The sequence below is a fragment of the Corvus cornix genome, chromosome 11, assembly GCF_000738735.6.
Source record: "Corvus cornix cornix isolate S_Up_H32 chromosome 11, ASM73873v5, whole genome shotgun sequence".
In the NCBI taxonomy this organism is placed as follows: domain Eukaryota; kingdom Metazoa; phylum Chordata; class Aves; order Passeriformes; family Corvidae; genus Corvus; species Corvus cornix.
This window is the reverse complement of record NC_046341.1, coordinates 8,065,676-8,088,244: the sequence shown is the minus strand read 5'-3', so window position 1 is coordinate 8,088,244 and position 22,569 is coordinate 8,065,676. Positions and strand designations below refer to the sequence as shown.

General features: G+C 45.8%; 1 protein-coding gene across 7 annotated transcripts in view; it reads left to right on the top strand.

Annotated features, from left to right (window-relative positions):
• WDR59 (WD repeat domain 59) overlaps nucleotides 1–22,569 on the top strand; it is a 49,252-nt gene that overhangs the window by 4,346 nt on the left and 22,337 nt on the right. For all 7 annotated transcript variants that reach the window (XM_039558361.1, XM_039558363.1, XM_039558362.1 and 4 more), the window contains exons 2-15: nucleotides 174–223; nucleotides 1,784–1,919; nucleotides 5,068–5,153; nucleotides 6,062–6,142; nucleotides 8,184–8,221; nucleotides 10,145–10,233; nucleotides 10,702–10,818; nucleotides 11,785–11,862; nucleotides 12,612–12,768; nucleotides 14,479–14,558; nucleotides 16,724–16,856; nucleotides 19,931–20,055; nucleotides 20,935–21,099; nucleotides 21,675–21,770. In XM_039558361.1, the coding sequence (XP_039414295.1) occupies nucleotides 174–223; nucleotides 1,784–1,919; nucleotides 5,068–5,153; nucleotides 6,062–6,142; nucleotides 8,184–8,221; nucleotides 10,145–10,233; nucleotides 10,702–10,818; nucleotides 11,785–11,862; nucleotides 12,612–12,768; nucleotides 14,479–14,558; nucleotides 16,724–16,856; nucleotides 19,931–20,055; nucleotides 20,935–21,099; nucleotides 21,675–21,770 (1,431 nt within the window). The remainder of the gene's footprint in view (nucleotides 1–173; nucleotides 224–1,783; nucleotides 1,920–5,067; nucleotides 5,154–6,061; nucleotides 6,143–8,183; nucleotides 8,222–10,144; nucleotides 10,234–10,701; nucleotides 10,819–11,784; nucleotides 11,863–12,611; nucleotides 12,769–14,478; nucleotides 14,559–16,723; nucleotides 16,857–19,930; nucleotides 20,056–20,934; nucleotides 21,100–21,674; nucleotides 21,771–22,569) is intronic.

Genomic DNA, 22,569 nt, shown 5'->3' with positions numbered 1-22,569 from the left:
ATGTTTTATGTGTGCTGTCCTGCATCCCAAAATCGACCACTACACTCCATTGCCCCTCTGTGCTACTTTAAAGGGATGTTACTTTAATGAACTCCTCCCTGAAGCCATGTGTTTGACTGAGCAGCTGACCTGAGAGGTATTATTTAGTTTTGGTCTGTGTTTCTCTTTAACAGGCGACTGCGATGTCAGTGGATTGCCTGGGACAGCGTGCTGTACTCTCGGGGTGAGTGTGACAGTCATTTCCACAAGCCAGACCAGCAACCTGCAGGCTGACCTCAGCTGAGCAGTTGATGGATTGTTTCAGAAAGGTGCAGCTGAATTCTGTTCAAAGCTTAATGAAACTGATTCTGGGTCATGTTCCCAATGGGATACAGAGTGGAGAGACAGCAACAAGAGCACAGTAAAATACTGTTGTGGCTTTCCTGGTAAATTCCTTCCCAAAGCCCCATATGGGAGGTGGAACATCATGAAGTCCTATTTGGATTGTGCTGAAATACAGATTAGATTATTTTCTAACAAAACTTGCCCCAAGTATGCCCATGGGGCTCTCTGACGTGCTTCTCTGCAGGTTCAATGTGGGATAATACAAAGAGCAGTCAGTGCCACAGACTCCCAAGTTGCCCAAGCTCCAAGGAGAGCTTGGTCTTATGTATCCACCTCCAGGGCAAGTCTTCAACCAGCTTGGCAGGGCCTTTCCAGCTCCTGCCTTTCAGTACTAACAGCTATTCCTGTCCCACTCTCAGTGACACAATTGCCACACCAATTAGGATGTTAATTTCAGAATCATGTGAGTGTAGCTGATCTTTGGTCAGCCTTCAAGTAACCATGTCCTTTGGTACAACTCGGAGGGGTGCTTGCTTCTGTGCAAACTCTTAGTCTGGCAGCTCTGCACAGGAATAACAGGAGGGTTGGCCAGTGCTCAGAGCAGCTGTATGGTCACTATGCAGCTGAAAGATGATGCTCATGTGGTTAATTATGTAGGGTTCAACATGTTTTGATGCTGGTCTTCCATAGGGTTCAGCTGGCTCACAATTATTTCTGGGCAGTGTCTCTTGCTTGTAAGATGAATCACACAGGATACCTTGCTTTGTGGGGAGTTGGCCACATCCAGCAGGATGTATGAGCTCAGGTTTGCCATCATGCAGAATTATTTCTGCTGCATATAGAGTTAGCTCAGGTAGGTAATGGAACCGAATCTATGCAGGACTGTGTCCACCCATGTTAACAAGCTGCTGCAGCTGAGCATCAGCTCTGTGCAGGTGTTCTTGTACTGTTGGTGGAACCAAGCCCTCAGACTGGTGTGGAAAGAAGCACCCACATAGAATCATCTTTGTCAAGGCTCATTAACTCTTGCTCAGAGCAACCTATCCAGGCTGAAGCTGTTGCATTGCACTCCCAGGCCTGTGGCACTTTGCTGCAGCAGCAGCATTAGGTCAGCAAAGCCTATTTGAATATGTTTGCACCATTTTCCAGCACTTCCTTTTGTATCCAAGTTATCTGGGTTTTCCTGTGGTGTGAGCTATCTATTACATTTGCAGGCCTTTTCTACTTTCACCGTGTCTTGTCTTTGTTGGGGGGCTGTGTTGTTTTTTTTTTTTTAAGTTAATTTTGAAGTATGTAGTCAAATGTAGCATTTTCAGGAATACTGTTTTCACTTGTCTTGTGAAATGCTTCTCTTTTGAGTCTTGTGCCTCTAGACACAAGGCTGTGAGCTCTGTGTGAGCTTGGGGTTTTGAGATCAGTCCTGTGAGATGCAGCCCCTTTGTGTCTGTGTGTCTTGCAGCCGCCGTTTCCTCTACATCGTTAACCTGGATGCACCAAATGAGGGTCATCGAAAGATCTCCCGTCAGAGCAAGTGGGACATTGGGGCGGTGCAGTGGAACCCCCACGACAGCTACGCCTACTACTTTGCAGCTTCGGTAAGTTCACTCATTTAAAAGCTGTAGCTCATCGTCTTCCCTGGTCTTTCTTTCATGGGTGAGCCTCTGCAGAGCTGGAAGGCTGTGTGGAGCTGGTACAGACATGCTTCTGCAAGTCACATTACAAGATCAAGGCCTAACTGATTTACTGCCAGCGAGGTGTTTGGCTTGATGGCTCTCAGTTATTGGGCAGTCAGGGTTGAATGTAGTTTTGCTTGCGTGTCATTTACAAAATACTTTGGCAAAGAAATCAAGCATCCAAATGGTCCTTTTCTGGAGGGAAGTGCTCTCTTTCTGATTTCCGTTTTGAGATTTGTGCACTTCTTGAATGTCTTGTTCTGTGCTGTTTTGTTTTCACCTCCCTGCCTTGCTGCTCAGCTGTGGTGCACCAGGAAGCCTGTAAATAGCACAGGTCAATACTAGCTCAGTGCTGTAACAATTGGGATTTGCAGCTGGGCATGGACTGGATCAGTGAGGAGTTCCATGAGGCAGTGAGTTGGGCTGAAGAAGCAGTAATGACCGTGTGAGACTGAGTGCAGTTTTTGGCTCTGCTCTATGCTTGGTCTGTCATGCTCTGCAGCTTGTTCACCCAGAGCCCTGAGCTCTGCTGGTGGATCTGTCAGCCGTCACCCACAGCACTGTGGCAATTGGCACCAGCCAGGTGCAGACTGTTTTCTGGGTGAGCTGCCTTTTCTGCTGTGTTGTGTCTGCTTTTATAGCCTGAGAGTCCTGAGCTAGCTAGAGATGGAGAGATTTCATCTATTTTTTTTTGAGAAAACACCTAGTTGAAGGTGATTTCTTAGGATTTTTATTCCTTTTGCGTCCTGGATTGGCTAGGATTTTAATTAAAGGCAGTTTTAAAAGTGGACTGGTGCTGTCAGCTGGGAGCCTCTACCTGTTTGTTCTCTAACATTCCCCAGCCTCTCTCTTCCCTGCTCTGGCACATGACTGACATCTTAAAGGTGCCTTCAGCAGCAGTCTGCTTCTGAGTGAGAGTTAGTAAAACTGGCGAAAAGGTGTCCTTCAGTGCCACTTCTGTGTACAGTTTGTGGAAATCAAAACCAAGTAAGGAAATGCACTGGGCAGGCCACAAGTGGAGTGGGAAAGCTTCTTTTCAAACACACTCTGAAGACAATATCCAGCGATGAGTTCATGCTGATCTGAGCAGGACCGTGCTGCAAAGGGGAGCTGTGCCCATCTTGCCCATCTGAGCACTCCTGCCTCTTGCTGCTCTGAGTGGACACAGGAACCCATCTTGTTTCAGACTGAAACCAGGTGTAGCTGGCATCAAACCTTGCTGCTTCTGTTTATAAACAAAGATGCTATGGTGCTCTGGGGATTTGAAGATAGTTGCTGACACACACTGGTTGAGGAATTCCCCAAGATGAGATAAGGCAGCTTTTTCAGTTTGGGTGAAAACCACCACCTTTTCAGCCATTTCACTGTGTTGTAGACAGCCCGAGGGTCTTATCCCTCTTCATCCCTGTGGATGGAAAAGGAGTGTAAAAGGCAGCCATCCTGTTTGCCAGCAGCCTTGCCTGGTTTGCAGTCCTGTTAATTGGAAGTGGTGCAGGCAGAGGGGAATCTGTCCTTGTGTTTAGCTTCTTTCCAGAAGAGCTGGAGCAAATCCTTTTGCTGTGCTTGGCTGTGTCTGCCCTCTGGCTCATGCATGTTTCTGGGGACTCCGAAGCTGTTGTTTCAGGAATGCTGTTGTTTTCAATCCTAGGTCCTTGTTTTTTCTTTTGTATGGCCACAGATTCTTGAACAAGGGGGTGATGAAATTGTTGGAAGTGAATACTGATACTTAGTACAATCACAGTTTTTTAGAAAATGCTCCTGTTGGGAGGAGCAGTCTCTCTGGTGATGGTTATCTTGTATCTTGTCTCTGCAGTACTGGATAAGCCCATGGGGTAATTTCACTCTACCCCTTAAATACTTCTGTCAATGAGAAACATGCAGAGAGTTGGTTTTTGCCCTAAGCTCTTGTGCAGCCCTGCTGTGAGCAGTTAGAGAAATGCCATATATTATTGCTGAGCAGGGACGAGACCTTCCATTTCAGAGAAGGCTGTAACGTTTTATCTATCTGCAAGTTGAAATTCACATGAAGCAGCTTTGGGGTAGGAAGAAAATCCACCACCACAAAAAAAACCTGCCACAAAAATTGCAAGGTAACAGTTGGACTCTGTGATCTTAGAGGTCTTTTCCAACCTCAACAATTGTGTGTTTCTGTGAAGTCTCTTATCTTTTCCCTCATCTGCCTAAAAGTCTGAAAATGAGGAAATAATGAAAATAACATTTTAAGGTTATGTTCTTTCTGGTTTTGAAAAATCAGCATGAATTTCCAGTCATGATCCACTGTGCTTGACACTCTATGCACTCACAAAGGCAATTCCTGCCCCAGAAAGATTAGAGTTGGCCTGGCCTGAAGTGAACCTTGATTGAGACAGAATATGAACTTGCAGCACAATAACTAGTTTCAAGTAACTTCGTGTGTGGCTGCATATTCCTGGAATGAGTGAAGGAACCCTAAGTAATGTTGTCATTGATACATCTGGTTTGCCTTTGTTTTTTACAGTTAGTGATAAACACTTAAAGTTTTTCTTCTGGGCTGGCAGGGATGGGGGGAGTACACTTGAGGAGGTGACCTTGAAGCCATTAGACTGTATTGTTTGTGTTTGGCAATGGCCCTGATCATCCCAGAACAGAATTGAGAGAGAGCCGAGGACGACCAGAGGTAATCCATCATCCCCCTCACCAAAAACTCCAGTTGTGAATCTAACAGACGGGCAGGGTATTCCTGCAGAGAGAATTTATCTGCCTGTTGCCTGCAGTTACAGCATGTTGTTAGGAAATAAAGGCTCTGAGAACATAACTTTGTGGAAACATTTTGCAATGTGGCTTTTTTTTCCTCTCATTCTAGTTTATCTCCAATTTTTAGTGGGTATAATTAAAGTGTAAGCTTTTGAAAGTCCTTGCAGCCTGTATTTCATCTTTGCTCTCCTGCTCTGGGCAAGGACTTTGCTAATCACAGCATGACTCATTGTTAACTGAGGTTGTTCAAAGTGAAGGAAACCTGGTCCTAACACACAGATCCCTGTACTGCCTTGTTGGCCTGAGACTGTCTCTCTTTTCTTCCATCTAATTGCAGAGCAACCAGCGCGTTGACCTGTATAAGTGGAAGGAAGGTAATGGGGAAGTCTGCACATCTCTGCAAGGACACACACGTGTGATCAGGTGAGGAACAAGCAATGCTGTGGGCTGCTGAGTGGAAAATGATGCATCGTTTCATAGAAGCGGAATGTTTCGGTCCTGGCCCCATCAGGCACTGTCTGAGCCTGTCTTTACTCACTTCTCTAGACTGGACTGCCTTCCCATTTGGTGATGATGTCATGTGTGAAGCAGCTCACCCTCTCATGGCTCCCCCAATATATCACCTTAGCCCTTGATGGCTTGAGTGTCATTGCCTTAGGCTGCCATCCTTGTAAAGAGCAGCAGCCATTGTCTGGGAAACAGATAGCAGCATGTTTATTAAATTGAATCCCAGCTGTGTTTCTGTGTGATAGCAGTTTAATTAAAGCAGGTAATCCCAAAGACCAAGTTTAGAGAGTGTTACAATGGTGCAGGGGAGATTTTTGCCTGATGTTTTAAGGTCGTATTTCAATGCTGGGTTGGAAATGCAGTTGAAGAACTGTTTTTACTCAAGCTCCTGACTGTGGAAAGTATTTGCAGCCCTTGAAATGACAGTTGTTTGGGCTGACTGGAGACTGTTTGTGTCCCAGGTGCACTTGGTGTACCCAACAGGGAGGCATCGCAGAGTGAGGAGTAGATGCCAAGGATGTGTGGTTACTGAGAACTCTTTGAGACAGTGTCCCTTTGCCTGGAGGGGAAAGAGCACACACACGGTAGCTGTAAAGTTCAGGGCTAGGAGGATGCTTCGCTGGAATTTACTTAGAAGCATTTCATTGCTTCTTGGAATTTACTTAGAGAAATTATTAAGATCTTGCTTTTTACTTTAAAAGTTTCAGTAGATGTCATGGAGTTGCTGTGAATTTATTGGAAAATGTACTGGTGGCCTGTGAGAAGTTGATGCAAACTCTGTGTGCGCTTTTCTTTACTGATCTACTATGATTTTGCATTTGCAGTGACCTGGACTGGGCAGTGTTTGAGCCAGATCTACTGGTCACCAGTTCAGTGGACACATACATCTACATTTGGGACATCAAGTAAGAATCAGTATGTTTCTGCATTTTGGGGAAATCGCTGGACTCCTTTCCATAATTATAAGCTTGCAGGGCAATGCACACCCTGATGGGTGCTGCTCTTTAGCTGTACTTGCAAGGGCTTCAGCTACTTCCCATTGTCTCCAAGATGACTTCTGCTCCCCTATTTTCAAGCCAATTCAGAGTCAGTGATGGGCAGTAGAGTGGTACAGTTAAGCTATAACTGTCTGGCTTCACTCCCTGCCCACTTTAGATTTGCAGGCTTTTCTTGGAGCCCAAGTGTTCCTCAACCTGTTGGGTTTTTTTAGCTGAATTAATGAGCACCATTTCATGGTCCTGTAGTCATGTTCTGCTAAATTCAGTGATTGTTGCTGGTTCTCCCTCCGTGGTGGGAAGACTGACAATGGTATTCAGGAAGGTTTTCCTGTTTGTACCTTCCCTTGTTTCCTGGTGCTGCTTTCTGCCATGAGTATTTTCAGCAGATAGTTCCAACTATATGTCCAAATTTAAGCCCATATTTTACACCTGAGAAGCAAGGAGCTGGCATTGGGACTTCTGGGTTCTCTTGCTGGCTGTACAATAACTCTTTATCACCCCCAGCAAATCACTTTGTTCCTCTCTGCCTCCCTTACTCAGTTATAATAGGAGGATAATTATATAACCCCCCTGCACCAGGCTACTTGGAGGCTTGCTTAGCTCCTGTGAACAACCACTTAGATCCTTGGTCAAATGGTGCTTCAGAATGACAATATATTATTAATGTGTAATTAAAAGACATAGAGATACAATAACTGCTGGTTGTTTTCCTGTGATACTATTTTATCACCAAGCAGAAAAAATAGAGTTCTCTGAAGGTTGTTATCAGAAGTCCTCCTTTAACTCTGTTGTGCCCTTCCATTGTTTTGTGCCTGCCTGTGTCACTTGCCCAGAAATGCTTCCTTAGGCAGTCTCTGAAAGTGTCTACATCCCACTTGTGCTAGGAAAGGCTCTGAGCTTGTTGTGGCACTGAGGTCCTGGTGCTGCTAGCCTCCAGCAAATTAACATCCTGCTGAAGTGACTGTCTCTAATGACACCCTAGGGAGGTAGTCCTGCAGTAAGGGCAGCTGGAAATTCCCCACTTAATTTTTCATACAAAATGACTTTTTGATTAGGCAGAAACTCTTAGAGGAAGAGGTGCGGTCCATTCCAGAAAATGCTCTGCTTTTCAGCAAACAGAAAAAGCTGAAGACAATATTCCTTATTTTCACTGGCACTTTTCATAAAGAGCAGGTGAATTCCTGAGGAGCCAGGCCAGGAATTAAATTATTACCTTGATCTGTGCCCTGGCTGCTAGGAGTTGTCGTGGTGCCACACCGGTTCCTGCTGCTGTGGAATTTGGTTTGTAGACAGACAGAATTTAGACTGCACACAGCTGGGCTGATTTCCTACTAATTTTGTTATTATATGCTAGACATGAAGTTTTTGCTCTGTAGTAACTGCTCCATCTGCTTTAAATCAGGATCTGCAAAGGCTCGACAAATGCATCAGTGGCTTTTGTCGAGTGTTTCCACAGCTCTGTTTGTTCCTTTAATCCTCCTTGGAAAGGCTGTTTTGTTGCTTCCTGCAGCAACAATTTGTGAGCCCTGTTTCCTTGCCTACCCAGTTGCAATATGCCACACTTTGTGTATGTTTCTCTTCTCTCTAGTCCCGTCCAGCTCTGGCCTCTGTCCTAAACTTCCTGCTGCATGTGGTGGCAAGGATCATAGAACAGTTTGGGTTGGAAGGGACCTTAAAGATCTAGTTCCATCCCTCTGCCAAGTGCAGGGACACCTTCCAGTAGACCAGGTTGCTTCAAGCCTCATCCAGCCTGGTCTTGAACACTTCCAGGATGGCTGTTGTCCTCCAGCTGGTCACCTTTATTCCATTTAATGCTGGTGCATTTTGGTAAGCAGAAGGTACATTAGGTCTGAAGGCAGCAATAACATTAGTATCGGAATAGCAGGGAGCTCACTGGGAAGGTTTGAACTATGCTGTGTGTACTCACAGTGGCCACGTTGTATTTCAGAGACACCAGGAAGCCCACAGTCTCGCTCTCTGCAGTTGGTAAGTCTGATGTGTATGACATCGGCAGTAAACAACGTTATTGTTGCATGCCCCTACTGTTACTCCTCCCTCCCTTCATGCTCCAAGGCCAGGCATGGCAAAGTACAGAAGTGCCACCATGTGTGATTGTCGCATGTAGGAGCAGCCTGAGAGGTTCCTGTTCACAACTCCTTTTAGAGAAGCAGAATTCAGAAGAGATGTGGAGCCCCTTGAGGTTCCCAGGCATGGAGGGCAGTTATGGTCCTTGAACTTGCTATCCTGACATTGGTGAACAGCTACATGGAGCTTCCTCTGTGCTTAACCACCCTGCTGCACTGCTTTTCCTGGATTGTCTGTCTGTAATTTCCTCACGTCCTTTTATGTTTGATTGGATCAGTTGAGGAACTGAACCACACCTCAGGCAGCCCTGTGCCAGCCTGTCCCCTTGCTCACTGAGGGTTGGGCACAGCAGCTGGCTGTATCCGCTTCCCTGCGGCACCTGCAACGTTCAAGTAGCACACAAGGTGCTGTCTTTGGGCTGTGCTCTTGTCCTGGCTGCTGGCAGGGTGAGTGTCCAGCCCCTGCAATACCACGCCCTGGCAGGTGCTGCGTGTCCATCCTCACCGGCTGGAGCTGGCACTGGGCACAGATGATGAGCAAAACGTCCTTTCACTGAGTTACTGTCCCCAGTACTGGAGCAGTCCTCACGATGTGTAACTCTTATGCTCTGCTGCTTACATCTCCTTAGGCTACACATCTGCAGCAGCTCCCAGTCCCCTCCCAGCCAGCAAAGCTCTCTGTCACAGAAATACAAAAACCTTACTGAGTCAGAGAGAAGCAGTGGTCGGTTCTGGTGTCTGGGGTGAGGTTTCACGGCTGAGCCAGCCCAGCAGCCTGCTCCCCAGAAAGCTTCCTTGCTTCCTTCTTTCCTCCTGTGCCTGATGCTGTTTAATGCTGGTCCAGACATTTGTGTACCCTTCAGTGAGTGGATCAAGTCAATCAACTGGCAGTCTATTTGCAGCTTTTTATCCCCCGAAATAGCTTTTTGCCAGGTTGTCAGGATGAATCTGCTCACCATGCAGCAGGAGGTGGGTAGTGGAGGTGGGGAATAGCAGCAGGCGAGATCTGTTTAGCTTTCTCATGGATCTCACCTTTCTGATAGCTCAAAAGGTTTGAAAATACTGGCAGAATAAGGATGAACAGATGCATTATGCTTACAATACCTGAATAATCCACATTAACTGAAGCTGTGCTTTGTTTCTTCATAGAAATAACCACCCATCTTCTGATTTGACTGAGTCCCTCATGATATCACATATAAGTCATATCTGGACCATCATCCAGTTTCTTTACACTGTCATTCATGTCTTTGACTTCTGTGGTGTATTTTGACAGATGGGCCTTCTGGTCCACCCAGTGAGTCCACCTCCAGCTGGCCACGCCCAAGGTCACCTGCACAGCAGCCTTCTCCTACACCTGTATTTTAATCATAGATCAATGGCATTAGTTGCCTGTGTAGCAGCTGATAGTATGTAGGGTGGTGGGGAGATGAAACAGGCCCTAAGCACCTGGAAGTAACTTGAATAAAAAGAGAGGGGATTTGGGAAGGAGGTGATGAACCTACATTTCTGGTCTGGAGGAAGTTGCTCCATTGGAGCTAATGGACATGAGTATTTTAATCAGGTACAGCCCCTGGCTAGAAGATGTGATAAAGATCTCTAGGTATGCAGCTGGAACACTTGCTTTGCTGTCCTGAGGATACAAATGATACACTGAGGAATCAGGAGTTAATAATTTTCATGCCGTCATTTATGATGGCTTCTGGGATATCCTTCCTCTGAACTGCCTTTCCTGGGCTAAGAGCAGCTCTTGGCCCTGGCCATGGGACTACTGTGCTGTTTTCTCTTTAATTGCTTGTTTTGGACTGCTGTGTTTCTGCTGCAGCTGGAGCTTCCCAGGTGAAATGGAACAAGAAAAATGCCAACTGTTTAGCAACAAGCCACGATGGGGATGTCCGAATATGGGACAAAAGGGTAAGCTGAGGGCTTTTTGAGCAGTCTGTACATATTCCCACCTACCCAATACAGACATTCCTCTGGTGACAGATAAATACTGAGGAAATGTACTACTTTATCCCAAATCTCTCTCATGGGTCAGTTTAAATTAGAGAGAATTGGGAGTCCAAGAGCCTGAAGAGAGTATGTAGGTAGCTTCCTTCCTCAGAAACTGTGCCCATTAACATTTTCCTTTTGATCTCATAGTACTTAACTGTTAAACTGAGTATAAAGCATGGTTTAGGGTTAGGTGTGCTTGGTGACTGGAATTTGCCACACCTTTAAACGATTTTTTCTTCAACTACTTTTGCTGAGCTATTTGCTGTTCCCCAGCAGGGGTGGTTGTTCTAACTGTCTTGCCCTTGTTACAGTGTCTCTTTTTATGCCAAAGAACTAGACCAAATTTCAGGAGTCCTGCGCTGAAAAGGACAATGTCTCTCCTTGCAGAAGCCCAGCACTGCAGTGGAGTATTTGGCAGCTCATCTCTCCAAAATCCATGGTCTGGACTGGCATCCTGACAATGAGTATACACTGGCCACTTCCAGCCAGGACAACTCTGTCAGGGTAAGTGTTGCTTCTGCAATTCATGCTAGGGGGGTGGAAGGATGGTGGAGCAGATCCCCTGCTGCTGCTGCTGAAGTTTGGGGGAGTGCTTTGGCATTGGCAAGATCTGGATCTTCATTGTTTGGTTTCTGGCCACCTGGTGTGTTGAGCCAGGACTGCACTTTCAGAACAGGCCGAGAGGTCATTGAAGAATGGGTGCACATATGTTTGCCACATATCTGTGGTGATCAGGGCAGTATTGAAGCTGAAAACAACTGCCTCTGCCTGTTGCTTGCCAGAAAGGAGCAGACCACAAATGCCAGAAGAGCCTTTTTCCCCGAAATGCAGTGTTGCCAGCCTCAAGCTGATTACAGCAACTTGAGGGGAGACATACTTCAGCCCCTGGAGTTTCCAAACTCATATTGAGCAGGATTATCAATAAGAGACTGCCACAAGCACTGCTGTGCAGGGCCTCTTACTTGAGGGGAAATAGCATGCTTTGTATGTCAGCCAAATGGAGTTCATTCACATTGAGCTAAGCTCTGAGGCGAATGCAATTCATGTGTATTCTAGCAAAGCAAAAGGTTAGATTCTTCATTAGAAAATTAGCAGTAACAGCAGGGTGGGCCTGCCTCCAGCCTGGACTGGCACACTGGCTGGCAGCCTGCAGGGTACCTTGTAGCTCTGAAAGCCCAAGCAGGCTGCCTGTCTCTCTGCTCTAATTACTCAAGCTATGATCGCTGTGAATATGACCCCAAGTCACTCATTTTCTAAGGGATGCTGCCAGACGCTGATAGCTTGGTATTTGTCCTTTGGGGCCGTCTCTGCTGTTAATGAATGGGATTACTAATGATGCTGTGGGCACCCTGGCATGCTTTTTGGTCTGTTCTATCTGCAAGCCATGTGGAAAACTACAGCCTGAAAGTATAGCCAGCTGACTCCTGCCTTTGCTTGCCTTTCTCTTGGTTTGTTGTTTTTTTTTTTAAGTTCTGGGATTACCGTCAGCCTCGGAAATACCTCAATATCCTTCCCTGCCAGGTTCCTGTCTGGAAGGCAAGATACACGGTGAGTGAGAAACTCCCACCAGCTCCACTTGTGCTCTGAGAAGAATGCACAAAGAGGCATTAAATAAAGAACCGCCCAAGGGCTTCTCACCAGTTCTACTTGTGGACATTATTAAGTTGATTTTAAAAATCCCTCTTGGTGCCTAAAAGACCTAGAAAAGCAGCATCCATAGTGGGGGCATTCAGGAGAAGGAGCAAGCACCCACCTATGTGAAGCTAAGGCTCCTTACATCAGTCATAACTGTTTTCTTCCCCAGAGATCTGAATGTGGCCTGATGCCAGTGCTGTGCCTTGAATCTTTGATCGCCTTTCCCTGTCCTGACAGCAAGGGGTGTAGGATTGGGTTCCATGTTCCTCTGAGCACTGTGACCCTGAGGAGCTGCTGGGGCTCAGTCTCCAGGTAGCAGTTCTTGCAGCTCCAGGCAGATTGCAGTAAGGATCCCCAGTGAAAAGTCTGGTAAAATCCCTCCAGCCTCACTGCTGAAAAATGAGGAAGCAGCAAAAGAAGTTACTCATCTTAAGTAAGCTGCATTGAGTATCTCAGTGTACTACATCTTACCCCTTGAAACACAGTGTTTTTGCACAGCAATTGCCTTGGCCCTACCCAGTTTTTGGCCTGATTCTGTTTTGTGCTGAGCTCATTTAAAACCTTTGCATTTGTGTTAGTGGGAAAAGGGAAAAATGAGAGTGTAATAGCAGGATGGGAACATAACTCTCCCTGGCTAACTGGAAGGATGCTTCTCTCTCAAGCCTTTCAGCAATGGGCTGGTGACGGTGATGGTCCCCCAACTCCGTCGGGAAAACAGTCTCCTCCTCTGGAATGTCTTTGACCTGAACACGCCTGTCCACACTTTCGTGGGACATGATGATGTGGTGCTGGAATTTCAGTGGAGGAAGCAGAAAGAAGGTGAGTTCAGGGCTGAATGTGCTCTCTTCCCTGCGCTGTGGCTGTCAGCTAACCAGGGGTGTGGAGACCTGGCTTCTGGTTGCAATGCTGTTGCTGTTTGACTCTTGCCTTTCTTTGGAGTAGCTCCTGCTCACCGTCCTGCCCCCACTGCCCACCTCAAACTACAGCTGTTCTGTACTGGTTTTATGGCAGTGCCCACGGAAGCATTGCGTTGTTTCCATGCTAACAAAGCAAATCTACAAATGCTGAGTGGGTCAGTGGTGACTCTCATTGCTTCCACTCTCCTGGGAGTCTCTTTTTAAATGAATCTTTCAGAATAAACTGTGCAAATTATTAAGATAGGTGCATGAGTGCAGGCACCCTGCCTCTGCTCAGAGCTGCAGGCTAACCAGTCAACCCCTCATATCATGGCCTGGATCAGCTGCCTCCAGCATATCCCAGACCGCAGACCCAGCAAGCTCACCTTACTTGTTTGCTGGACAAGGCAAGGGAGGAATAACATGGGATAGAGAGTCTGCTGCTAGAGTTCAGTGCTGACTAAATTTTCTAGTGTAAGCAGCTAAGAATAGGAGATTCCATACCAGAGGTTGCATAACCACACAGAGCACAGCTTTGTTTCCAGCACCTTGGCTGCCACTGCCAGAATGTGCATGTCTGGCTTTGGTGTCACTTGTGCTACAGCTTTGCAGTGGTGTGTAAAACTGCTGGTCCAGCCCTTGGCCACCAGCTGCTGGAGCCATTCAGTTAAGTCACCTCCTTCTCCATACCTTGATTTTCCTCTTTCAAAAAGAGGAGAGCAGTGGAGAACTATGTTAGGATCTGGAGGCACAGTCTAAGACAGTTTGTGAATGAACACTGAAACAGGCTTGAGCTACAGTTGGTTTTCTTAGCTGAGTTAATAGATACATACCCGAGACTGGATGTCTTGCTTGTCTCAAGCAACGTAAATCAATCACACAAACATTCTAAGTCTGCTTCAGTGTGGAGACAACCAAGATAGCACAAATTTCCTTCCACAGAGTCCGTTGTGCTGTATTTAGACAGCCCCTATGCCTCAGCAGAGGGGTGTAGGAAGCAGCTGTGCAGCAGCAAATTCCTAAGCATAGCAGCTGTTTGACAAGGGAAACTTAAAACTGTATCACAAGACCTAAACATGGACATAAATAGGTCTGTGTACCTCTGCCTGATAGATAGTATGTGGTTAGATCTATTTCCTTAAAACCTGAACTTGGCATCACCCAACTCTTTCAGAAGCAAAAAGAGGAAGGGCAGAACCACTTTCTCTTAGCTTAGAAATGTTTTAAAACATCTACTTTTTGAAACAGATTTGATGAACTGAAATACATTTTCACTTTACAGTTATAGTTGAGAAACATTTATTTTTACAATACTATTTCTTCTATTTAAATAAATATTGTTGTGGATCTTGTTCATTCCTGGTTGGAAAACTTGTGCCACATTCATTATACTTTGTGCTTTTGGCTTGTAAATCACAGCCTGTTTAGGGGTGTGGTAACTGTGGTGTGGGGAGGCACAAAGCTGATGTACCTGGGTCAATCCCAAGTAGAAAAGAACTTGCTCTGCCTTTCAGTTTAGTGCCTTATCCATTGGATGTGCCTGCTGGCTTGTTTGAATCTGTTTGCACTAAACACAGGGCTGAGATAGTCTCTGTTTTCCAGCAGGGTCTCTAATTGTTTCTGTCCTCTTTAGGCTCTAAAGATTACCAGCTGGTTACGTGGTCCCGGGATCAGACCCTGCGGATGTGGCGGATTGACTCTCAGCTGCAGAGGGTACATGAGCACTCTGGCTCTTTAACAGTAGGCAGTTTTCTTACAGGCTGCCTTCACCTCCCCTTCCTTGCACTCACAGTCACTCCTCTGATATCCTAGAGCTGCAGACACAGCAGTCAGCTGGTGCTTCACTTTCCTCTTCTGCTCCAGCCCCAAAACATCCCCAGGGAGACCTGTGACGGGGCTTCTCTTTTGAGCCTGTGTCTCAAAAGTTTCTGTGGCTGTGTGAAGCTGCTTTGTTGTCTAACATTAAATGCAGAATTTTGTTTGGGGAAGGTAGAGGGCAGTTGCTGCCTGCATTGCCTCTAAAATGCCATGTCCATGGCTGCAAGGCTGTATTTCTTGGCTGTTTAGGTGCCAGGTAAATGTAGGGACTGTGCCCTCCTCTCCCTCACCTTGTGTCCATTGCCTCTAAGCCTGGGGTGGGTGGTGTGAGTGTGTGGATCTGCAGCAGTTACAGATTCTGATGCAATTACTAGAACAGCTGTGCTGGCTCATACCAGAGGTTCATATGGCCACAGTGAGCCACATGGCCCTGTCACATCTTCAGCTGATGTCTTGGGAGGGGATAAGAATGAGGCAGGCATGGAGTGATGTTTCTCTCAAATGCCCTGTCAGCCTCCTGCAGTTTGCAGCTTAGAGGCTCATTGAGTCTGGCGTCTTTGTATTTGGTAGAGCTTGATGAGTTTCACTTCCACAGATTTGTTCTGTCTTTTCTTGGACCTGTGTACATTTTTGTCACCTTAAACATCTTAGCAACAGGGAGTTTCAAGGGTTTTCTGCATGTTGTGTGGAAAACCAGCTCATTTGTTTATTTTGCCACCTAATTTCGTACCATTGAAGATGAAATGAGCCATATTCTCTGTGTTACTGATGATTGTGTAGCCCTCCATCATATCCCTTCTCAGCTGCCTCCTTTTTCAAGTCAAGAGATCTTGATTTAATTTGTCCTTTGTACTAGAATTCTCTTTGATTGTCCTTTTGCCTTTCACGACCCTTTTTCAGTTCTACTATATACCTTTGGGGATGGGGATCTGAGCTTTGTTCTTTCCAAAGAATTCTCAGTGCTCACTTTAGTTTTTAAATTGTTTGGCATAATTCCATGAAGTCATCAGCTTAGTCTGGCTTCTACATGTTGTTCCCTCAGCTTGAACTTGCCATTTTTTCCCAATGTGTGTTGCTTTATATTTACCTGAGCCAAAGTTCATCTTTTAATACAGTTACTCTGGTAAGGTCCTTCTGTGATTGTTTGCCATCAGCCACACTTGTTACTGCCCTGAAAAACTTGGTGGCGTCAGCAAACCTGGTCATTTCGCTATTCACCTCCTATTCCAGGTTTTTAATGAATATCTTGAGAAGCATGTGTCCCAGCACAGATCCTGCAGGAGTCCTGCAGGTCTGTAACAAACTTTCTCTGTGAAAAATGACCCTTTACTCCTACCTGATATATTTGTGAACATTTGATTTCTTTCCTGTCTTTAAATCAATTGTTCATTCATGTCAGAGCCTTTATTTTTCCTTTTATTTTTCCTCTGCTGGCTCCTGCTCTTTTGTCCTTGTCTTTGTCTGGATCAAACTACACACATGATGGCATGTTGCTGGTGACCAATGATGTAATTTGCTACATCACACCCTTACCCTTTCTCTTCCCTTCATCTTCCCAGTTTTCCTGTGCTGAACTTAAAATCCAGGGTTTTACAGTCTCATTTTGATACAGGACCTAGAACAATAGGGCCCCACGTATGCACCTGGGTCTCTAGATCCTACTGGAGTGTAAATATCAAATGCAGAAACTGTGCTACTATTAAATTTGATCTAAAAAACTAAACTAGTTTTAACAAATTAATTCAAGGAATTAAAGTCATATCAGTTTTAATTTTGACTAAAGGTAAACCTCTATTACTTAGACTGGCCCTGTCAATTAAGTGGCTTTTTAAGTGAGCAGGAGATTTGGCCAGGCTGTCTGAGGTGACATAGTTGAAGGTGCTGGAAAGTGGAAGATCACCTGTCTTTGTCACAGGAACAATGCAGTCTTAGTCATGACTGTTGCGTGGACAGACCTACCTTGCAAATCCATCTGTCTGGAGAAGTGAGTTGTTTAGTGGTGGCTCTTCCCACAGCTTGGATTCTGTTGTGCAGCATGTGGGTGTGTTTGTTCTTTTCAGCTCTGTGCTAATGATATCCTGGATGGAGTCGAGGACCTCATCGATGGGATTTCTCATCTGCCAGAGCCAGACAAGACCCTTCACCCTCAGGATGCAGAGCCCCACCATAACTCTGGACATGGGGATGAAGAAGGTGAGAAGTGATGGCTTGTGGAACCTCAAATGCCAACATCTTTGTGTTGGGAAGAAGATACATTTTGGCATAAGAAAACATCACAGGCAAAGCGCAACCTGCTGTTGTTTCAAAGGTTAATGGATTCCTCATCAGGGCAGAGGAAAAGCACTAGGGGTTCCTCAGGATGGTCCTCCCAAGTATTTTCTCTTTTAACACAATGATTCTAGCTGTAAAATGAAGCTCTTCCTTGTCATGATTTTAATTTAACTGCATTCTCTTTAGGTTGTAGTTGTGGCTTGTTGCCAAAAGTAAGGCAATCAGAAGTAAGTTCTGCCTTTTAAGAAGATAGATTAGTTTAAGCCGAGAGATGAGCCCACAGAAGAGGGAGTGTGTGAGTAAGGCACTCTGACACAAGCTGCTTACATCACACCTGGTACCTAAACACTTCTGCTGGGGTCCCTGTGTGAACTGATCTAACCAGGAGGTGTTTGCTGGTGTCTTCACCAGAAGTAGATACAGAGACAGGTCATGCATTTTTGGTCATGTATTGATGAGAGGTGGCTGAAGGCTGGCAGAGCAGAGCGGGAGGGATAGTATCTCTGGCTTCTGAGATACTGAGGGGTGGATGGGAGAGACTTTGACAGAAAGTGTTTGTTTGTCCCTACAGAAAAGAAGGCATGCAAGGAAGGAACATGAAGGAGGGTTTGTGTGGTTAAGGCTCTGGCCAGGTTAAACATTCAGAGTTAGTGTTTGAACAGTGTAAGTACAAGAATAGAAGAGGTTATAGCATCACATGGTGGTGATGTGCATGGAAAAAAGGTATCTAAAGAGATTTCTACAGCTACCCTGAGGAAGAAGAATTGGATGCACCAATGCCTTTATGCCAGTTTGGGTTTAAATTCACAGCTCCTTTCTGTGCTGTAGCCATGCCACAAATGGATCCCCACGTGATGGGTTTATGGGGAAGCAATTTGATTCTCCCTTTGCTTGCCAATAAACTGCAGAGAAGGGGAGAAGTGGATTAATGTCTGTCCTTTGAATAAAGGAGCAGTTGTGAGGTCCCTTAGTGAAAGCATCTCTTCCTTACTGGAAGTTTCCTGCTCAGCAATCACCAGTGAAGTTCCTCTCTGCCTCCTGTCCTGTGTGGTAACAGAACAAGTTTCTGAAAGACATCAGAACTTCTGTTTATGTCAGGGTTTTAGAAGATGATAGAAAAAGCCCCAGCTACCTGTGCTCACTATGAGCAGTACTTCTGGGGCAGCACAACCTCTCTTGCTCCAGGTGGGAGCATTCTGGCTGCCTGATCTCTCTTTTTTCCACAGGAGAGAGTGAACTCTTTCACTGTCCCTGATGAGGCACATCCATACATCCCATGTGGTTTCTGTGTGGGTCTGGTTTCTCTGTGGTTTCTTCTTTGGTTCAGACTGGTATGGTTTTCCTTGTGGCCAAAGGGAATGATATGGCTTTTCTGTAGCAGGGTAGATTTTGCTGCAAATAACACAACTGCAGGATTAATGTACAAGCAAATCCCTAGGTAGGAATTTCAGTTCTTTCTAGCCAAAAGGTATTGTGGACTCTTGGTGTTTCACCCTGGGGGTGGCTGCATTTAAGCTGCAGACAAAGCCTTCATGTTATATTAGTAAAGCACTTTGGGGGATCTTTGAAGAGAACAGCACTCTGCAGGTGAATGAGAGAGCCCCAGCTGTGCCTTCGCTGTGCAAGCTCTCCCTGCTGCTTATAGAGGAGCTTTAGGAATCTGTACAAATGCGTGGCTTTGGAGGATTAAAAACTAATTGGAAGGGAATGGGAGGAGAAGACAAAGGGAGGGTACTGCCCATGCTGGGAACCTCAGAGATGGCTTTTCAGTAAGCTATATGCTGTCTTGAGCTAGAAATAATTATCTTTCCTGAGGGCCACTGATCTTCCTTTAATCTCCTTTTCAGCTCCCTTTTCTGGAATATATCTAAGCACTGTAATAAAATTGCAAACAAGAATGATTGGCTAAGCATCCTACTTAACCAAATCCAGCAACCCATTGGGCAGTGGTAATACCAGATATTTGTCCCAACAGCAAAGTCAGTAACTTCTCGGTGAATGCTTGTAAAAGGTCAACTTTTTGCATTTCTTTTCATTTGGTTTTTTGAGTGTTTTTTTGCTAGGAATAGTCTATGCAATTTGATATTGCAAGTGTGAAAATGACAGCTGAAAAATCAGGACTTCCCTTCTGTCCTTGGAACCATCATAAAAAAAAAGATTTAGCCTTCTTAAGAAGTGGTGCCACAGCAAAATGCCCCAGTAGAGGTAAAGAAATAGCAAGAAATGAGGCAAAAGCCAGGCACAACCACAGGCAGAGACCAATTCTTGCAAAACTCAGTGAAGTTTGTTATCTTAACTGTAATTCTTTGTGTCCTGCAGCGCTTGTCTGGCTGTTTAAATGTGTTCTGGCCTTCAGGGGTTGTTGTCCTCCTGAAAACTGTTGGAACTGGAGAGTTAGACCCAGTATTTTGATGAGTCTTTAAAGGCTGTTAAAGCACTAGAGTGCTTTGCAACATTAAATGAAAATGGCTGTTACAAATGAATTAGGCTTCTATTAGGACCAGAAATACTCCCTGCTCTCTCCCAAAGCATTGTTATGCTTTGGAAGCTTTCCCTGAAAGTCAGGAGTGGTGGAGTGTTAGTCCCAAAGACCAGAGCTCCTCCTGGAGACTGCTTTGGCTGCAGTTCTTTCCTGCTGAGCTGAGACGCTCCACTTCAGCCGGTTGTGACTCTGGCAGCACTGTGTAGGGAGGAAAAAGGGTCTCACATGAGAAGAGAAGGACCATTTAGGACTGTACAGGGTACAGGCAGGTTCTGTAACCTTCCTGGGAACGCTGTGTGCAGACAGGTTTGGTTTTTTGAAGAGAAGGGTCAGAAACTTGCGTCTAAACAACAGCTGAGACCCTCCAGCTCACAGGTCTTTGCCAGGTAAAACTCATACCTCCATGTGTCAGAAGAGCAGAGGAAAACCTGCTGCCTTGGCTGCCTCCTGACATCATGTGAAAAACTCTGCGTGTTATGGCTTGTCTCAACCTGTTTTCCATCTTTCCTGTCAGCCTTAAAAGAAGATTTCCTGAATGACCCCCTGGTGGGAAAGAAAACGGACCAACTGGGGCTGCCTCAAACACTGCAGCAGGAGTTTTCACTGATCAATGTGCAGATCCGAAATGTCAATGTGGAGGTACAGAGTTTGCTTTTGCTGGCTTGTTAGGAGGGGATGTGGGCAGGCTGGCTTCTTGGAGCCTTTAGAGAGGAACCTTCTTTGCTGCAGTGACTGCTGTCTGTAAATAAGTTTTATTTTGAGCTGTAGAGATCCTCTTGGCCAGGGGTAGTAAGAAAGAGGATAATCCCAGACACTGGTGTGAGAGAAATGTTTCAGCAGAGTAAGTATACTGGCTGATCTTGAGAAGGCTGGATGGTGTTTTCCTTTCTGCCTAGATTGGAGAGTGGAAGGTGACTTGTTCCATGCAGTTGATCTCATTTCAACTGTTTCTGAATCCAGTCTGCTGAGCACTCCCTATCCTGAACTCTGTCCCTCAGTTTTGGCCTCTCCCTTGCACTCCAAACTCTCCTCTCTGCGTGGAAGCTGACTGGAGGCACAGCATTGAACTGGGCTGGGAGATTCGAGGCAGCTGCCTGTCTCCTTTCCCCACCCTGGTGGTTTCACAGCTCATGGCACGATGCAGATGTAGTTTTCTGAGACCTTGGAGCAGGATCATAGAAGGTGCCTGTTACTGCTGCACTGGGCCTGGAGCTTTCCATGGCCAAGTGAAGTGGGCTGGGGTGCAGTGGCTGTTGGGAGCAGAGCCCCTTTCTTGGTGCTACCTGGGCTGGCCATGATCTCCAGATGCTGGGATTCTGGAATATGGGATTCTGCTGGTGGGCGTGAGTCTGTCCCCATCTGCCTGGGGCTTTTTGCTGTCGCGGTGTTCCCTGCCCTTGAGAACAGCATGATTTTGTCTTATGTGCAGAGGAATCAGTCCCTCAGCATAAATTTAAGCCGCTGTAAGTTGGGAAGTCCTGGGAGATCTAACTAGAGAGCAATTGCTTTTCCTCACAGATGGATGCAGTGAGTCGCAGCTGTACGGTGTCGGTGCACTGCGGCAACCACAGAGTCAGGATGCTGGTGATGTTCCCTGTCCAGTATCCCAATAATGCTGCACCGTCCTTCCAGTTCATCAACCCAACCTCCATCACAGCTTCCATGAAGGCAAAGCTGCTGAAGGTGTGTATAGAGTGTCTTTATAAATGTACAAATGATGGCTGCTTGGTGTCTGGATTTTACTGACACATAACCGAACATCAGACTTTGCTGAAGACATACCACAGGTCATGCTGAAGAGATAAATTGTGAAACCTATAGGATGAGGTTTTTGTTGATGTTGCAGCCCAGTGTTTGCCTTTTTCCACTGCTTCTTCATTGCTGCTGTGTTCCAGTGTGATGTGTATTGCCTGAGGATCCCTAACATCCTGCTCCTCATGTAGTTGCCATCAACCCAATAATAGACAAAATGACCAGCTAAGCATCCAGCTGCAGAATGATACTGTTTTTGAGCTCGGATGTTGCTTCCTGCTCTACTGCACAAGCTTATTTAAAAATGAGGGGATTTTTTTTTTACACAGGCCCTGCTAATTCAGACCAGCCACTCCTCAGAGCAGACAGCACACCAGTGGCTCCAGTGAATGTTAGAGGATGTCTGTGGCCTGTTCAGGTCCTGGCATCTAAGCTGTTCTGCAGACAAAAAGGATGTGGGCAAAGTGGGGAGGCAGCTATAATTCAAGTTGCATCTTGTATTCCAGATACTGAAAGACACCTCCCTGCAGAAAGTGAAGCGGAACCAGAGCTGCCTGGAGCCTTGCCTGCGTCAGCTGGTGTCCTGGCTGGAGTCTGTCGTGGTATGGAGAACTCCGTGGGCTTTCTGCCCTAGTTTGTTGTCTTTTCCCATGCCCCACACTTCTGACTCTGCAGTGAGAGTCTGGCCTCATTAGATGTGTAAATAGACCCCTGTGACTGGCCATTATGTTTGTGTGAGCACTTCTGGTTAATGTTGAAGAGAGCTGGGTGGATGATTAGATGTGTTTTGTTTTCCACAAATCAGGCCCTGAAGGTTTGCTGCTTTGGGGAACTCTGATATCCAGGTTACCAGGAGTGACTGGAGATTGGAGCATTTTAGTGGTGCATGGTAGCTTCCCATCTCAGAATATATTTCACTGACTGCCAGGGCATGGTTGTCATCTGTGAGAGAAGATAAGATGCATCAGGTTGTTGATGGATTCATTCTGAAAGGTAGTGGCAGATGTCTTTACCTCCTCAGTTTTAGTCAAAGATCCTCCTAGTCCTATTCTAGGGTTTTTCTTTTCTTCCCTGAATAAAACCCCCAAACTGTGAAAATCTGGGTTTTTTCTGCAGCCTTGTGCTGAGGTTTTGTAGGGATGATACTGCAGAAAAATCCAAGCCACACTCCGCTCTTAACTGAGAGATCTGTGATACCTACTCAGCATCCCAGTGTCAGGTATTAGGTCTTTGTGTGGGTGAAGTGTACTGGAGTGGGTGTTTTTAGCATTCAGGAAAAGACTGGAGAGTCTCCTCAAGTTTCTTTTCTGAGAGGTTTTGTTTATTAATCACAAATAAAGGGCTGGGAATTTTTTTTTTTTACATGTAAGGGCTTAATTCTGCTTGGTTTTAGCAGTAATA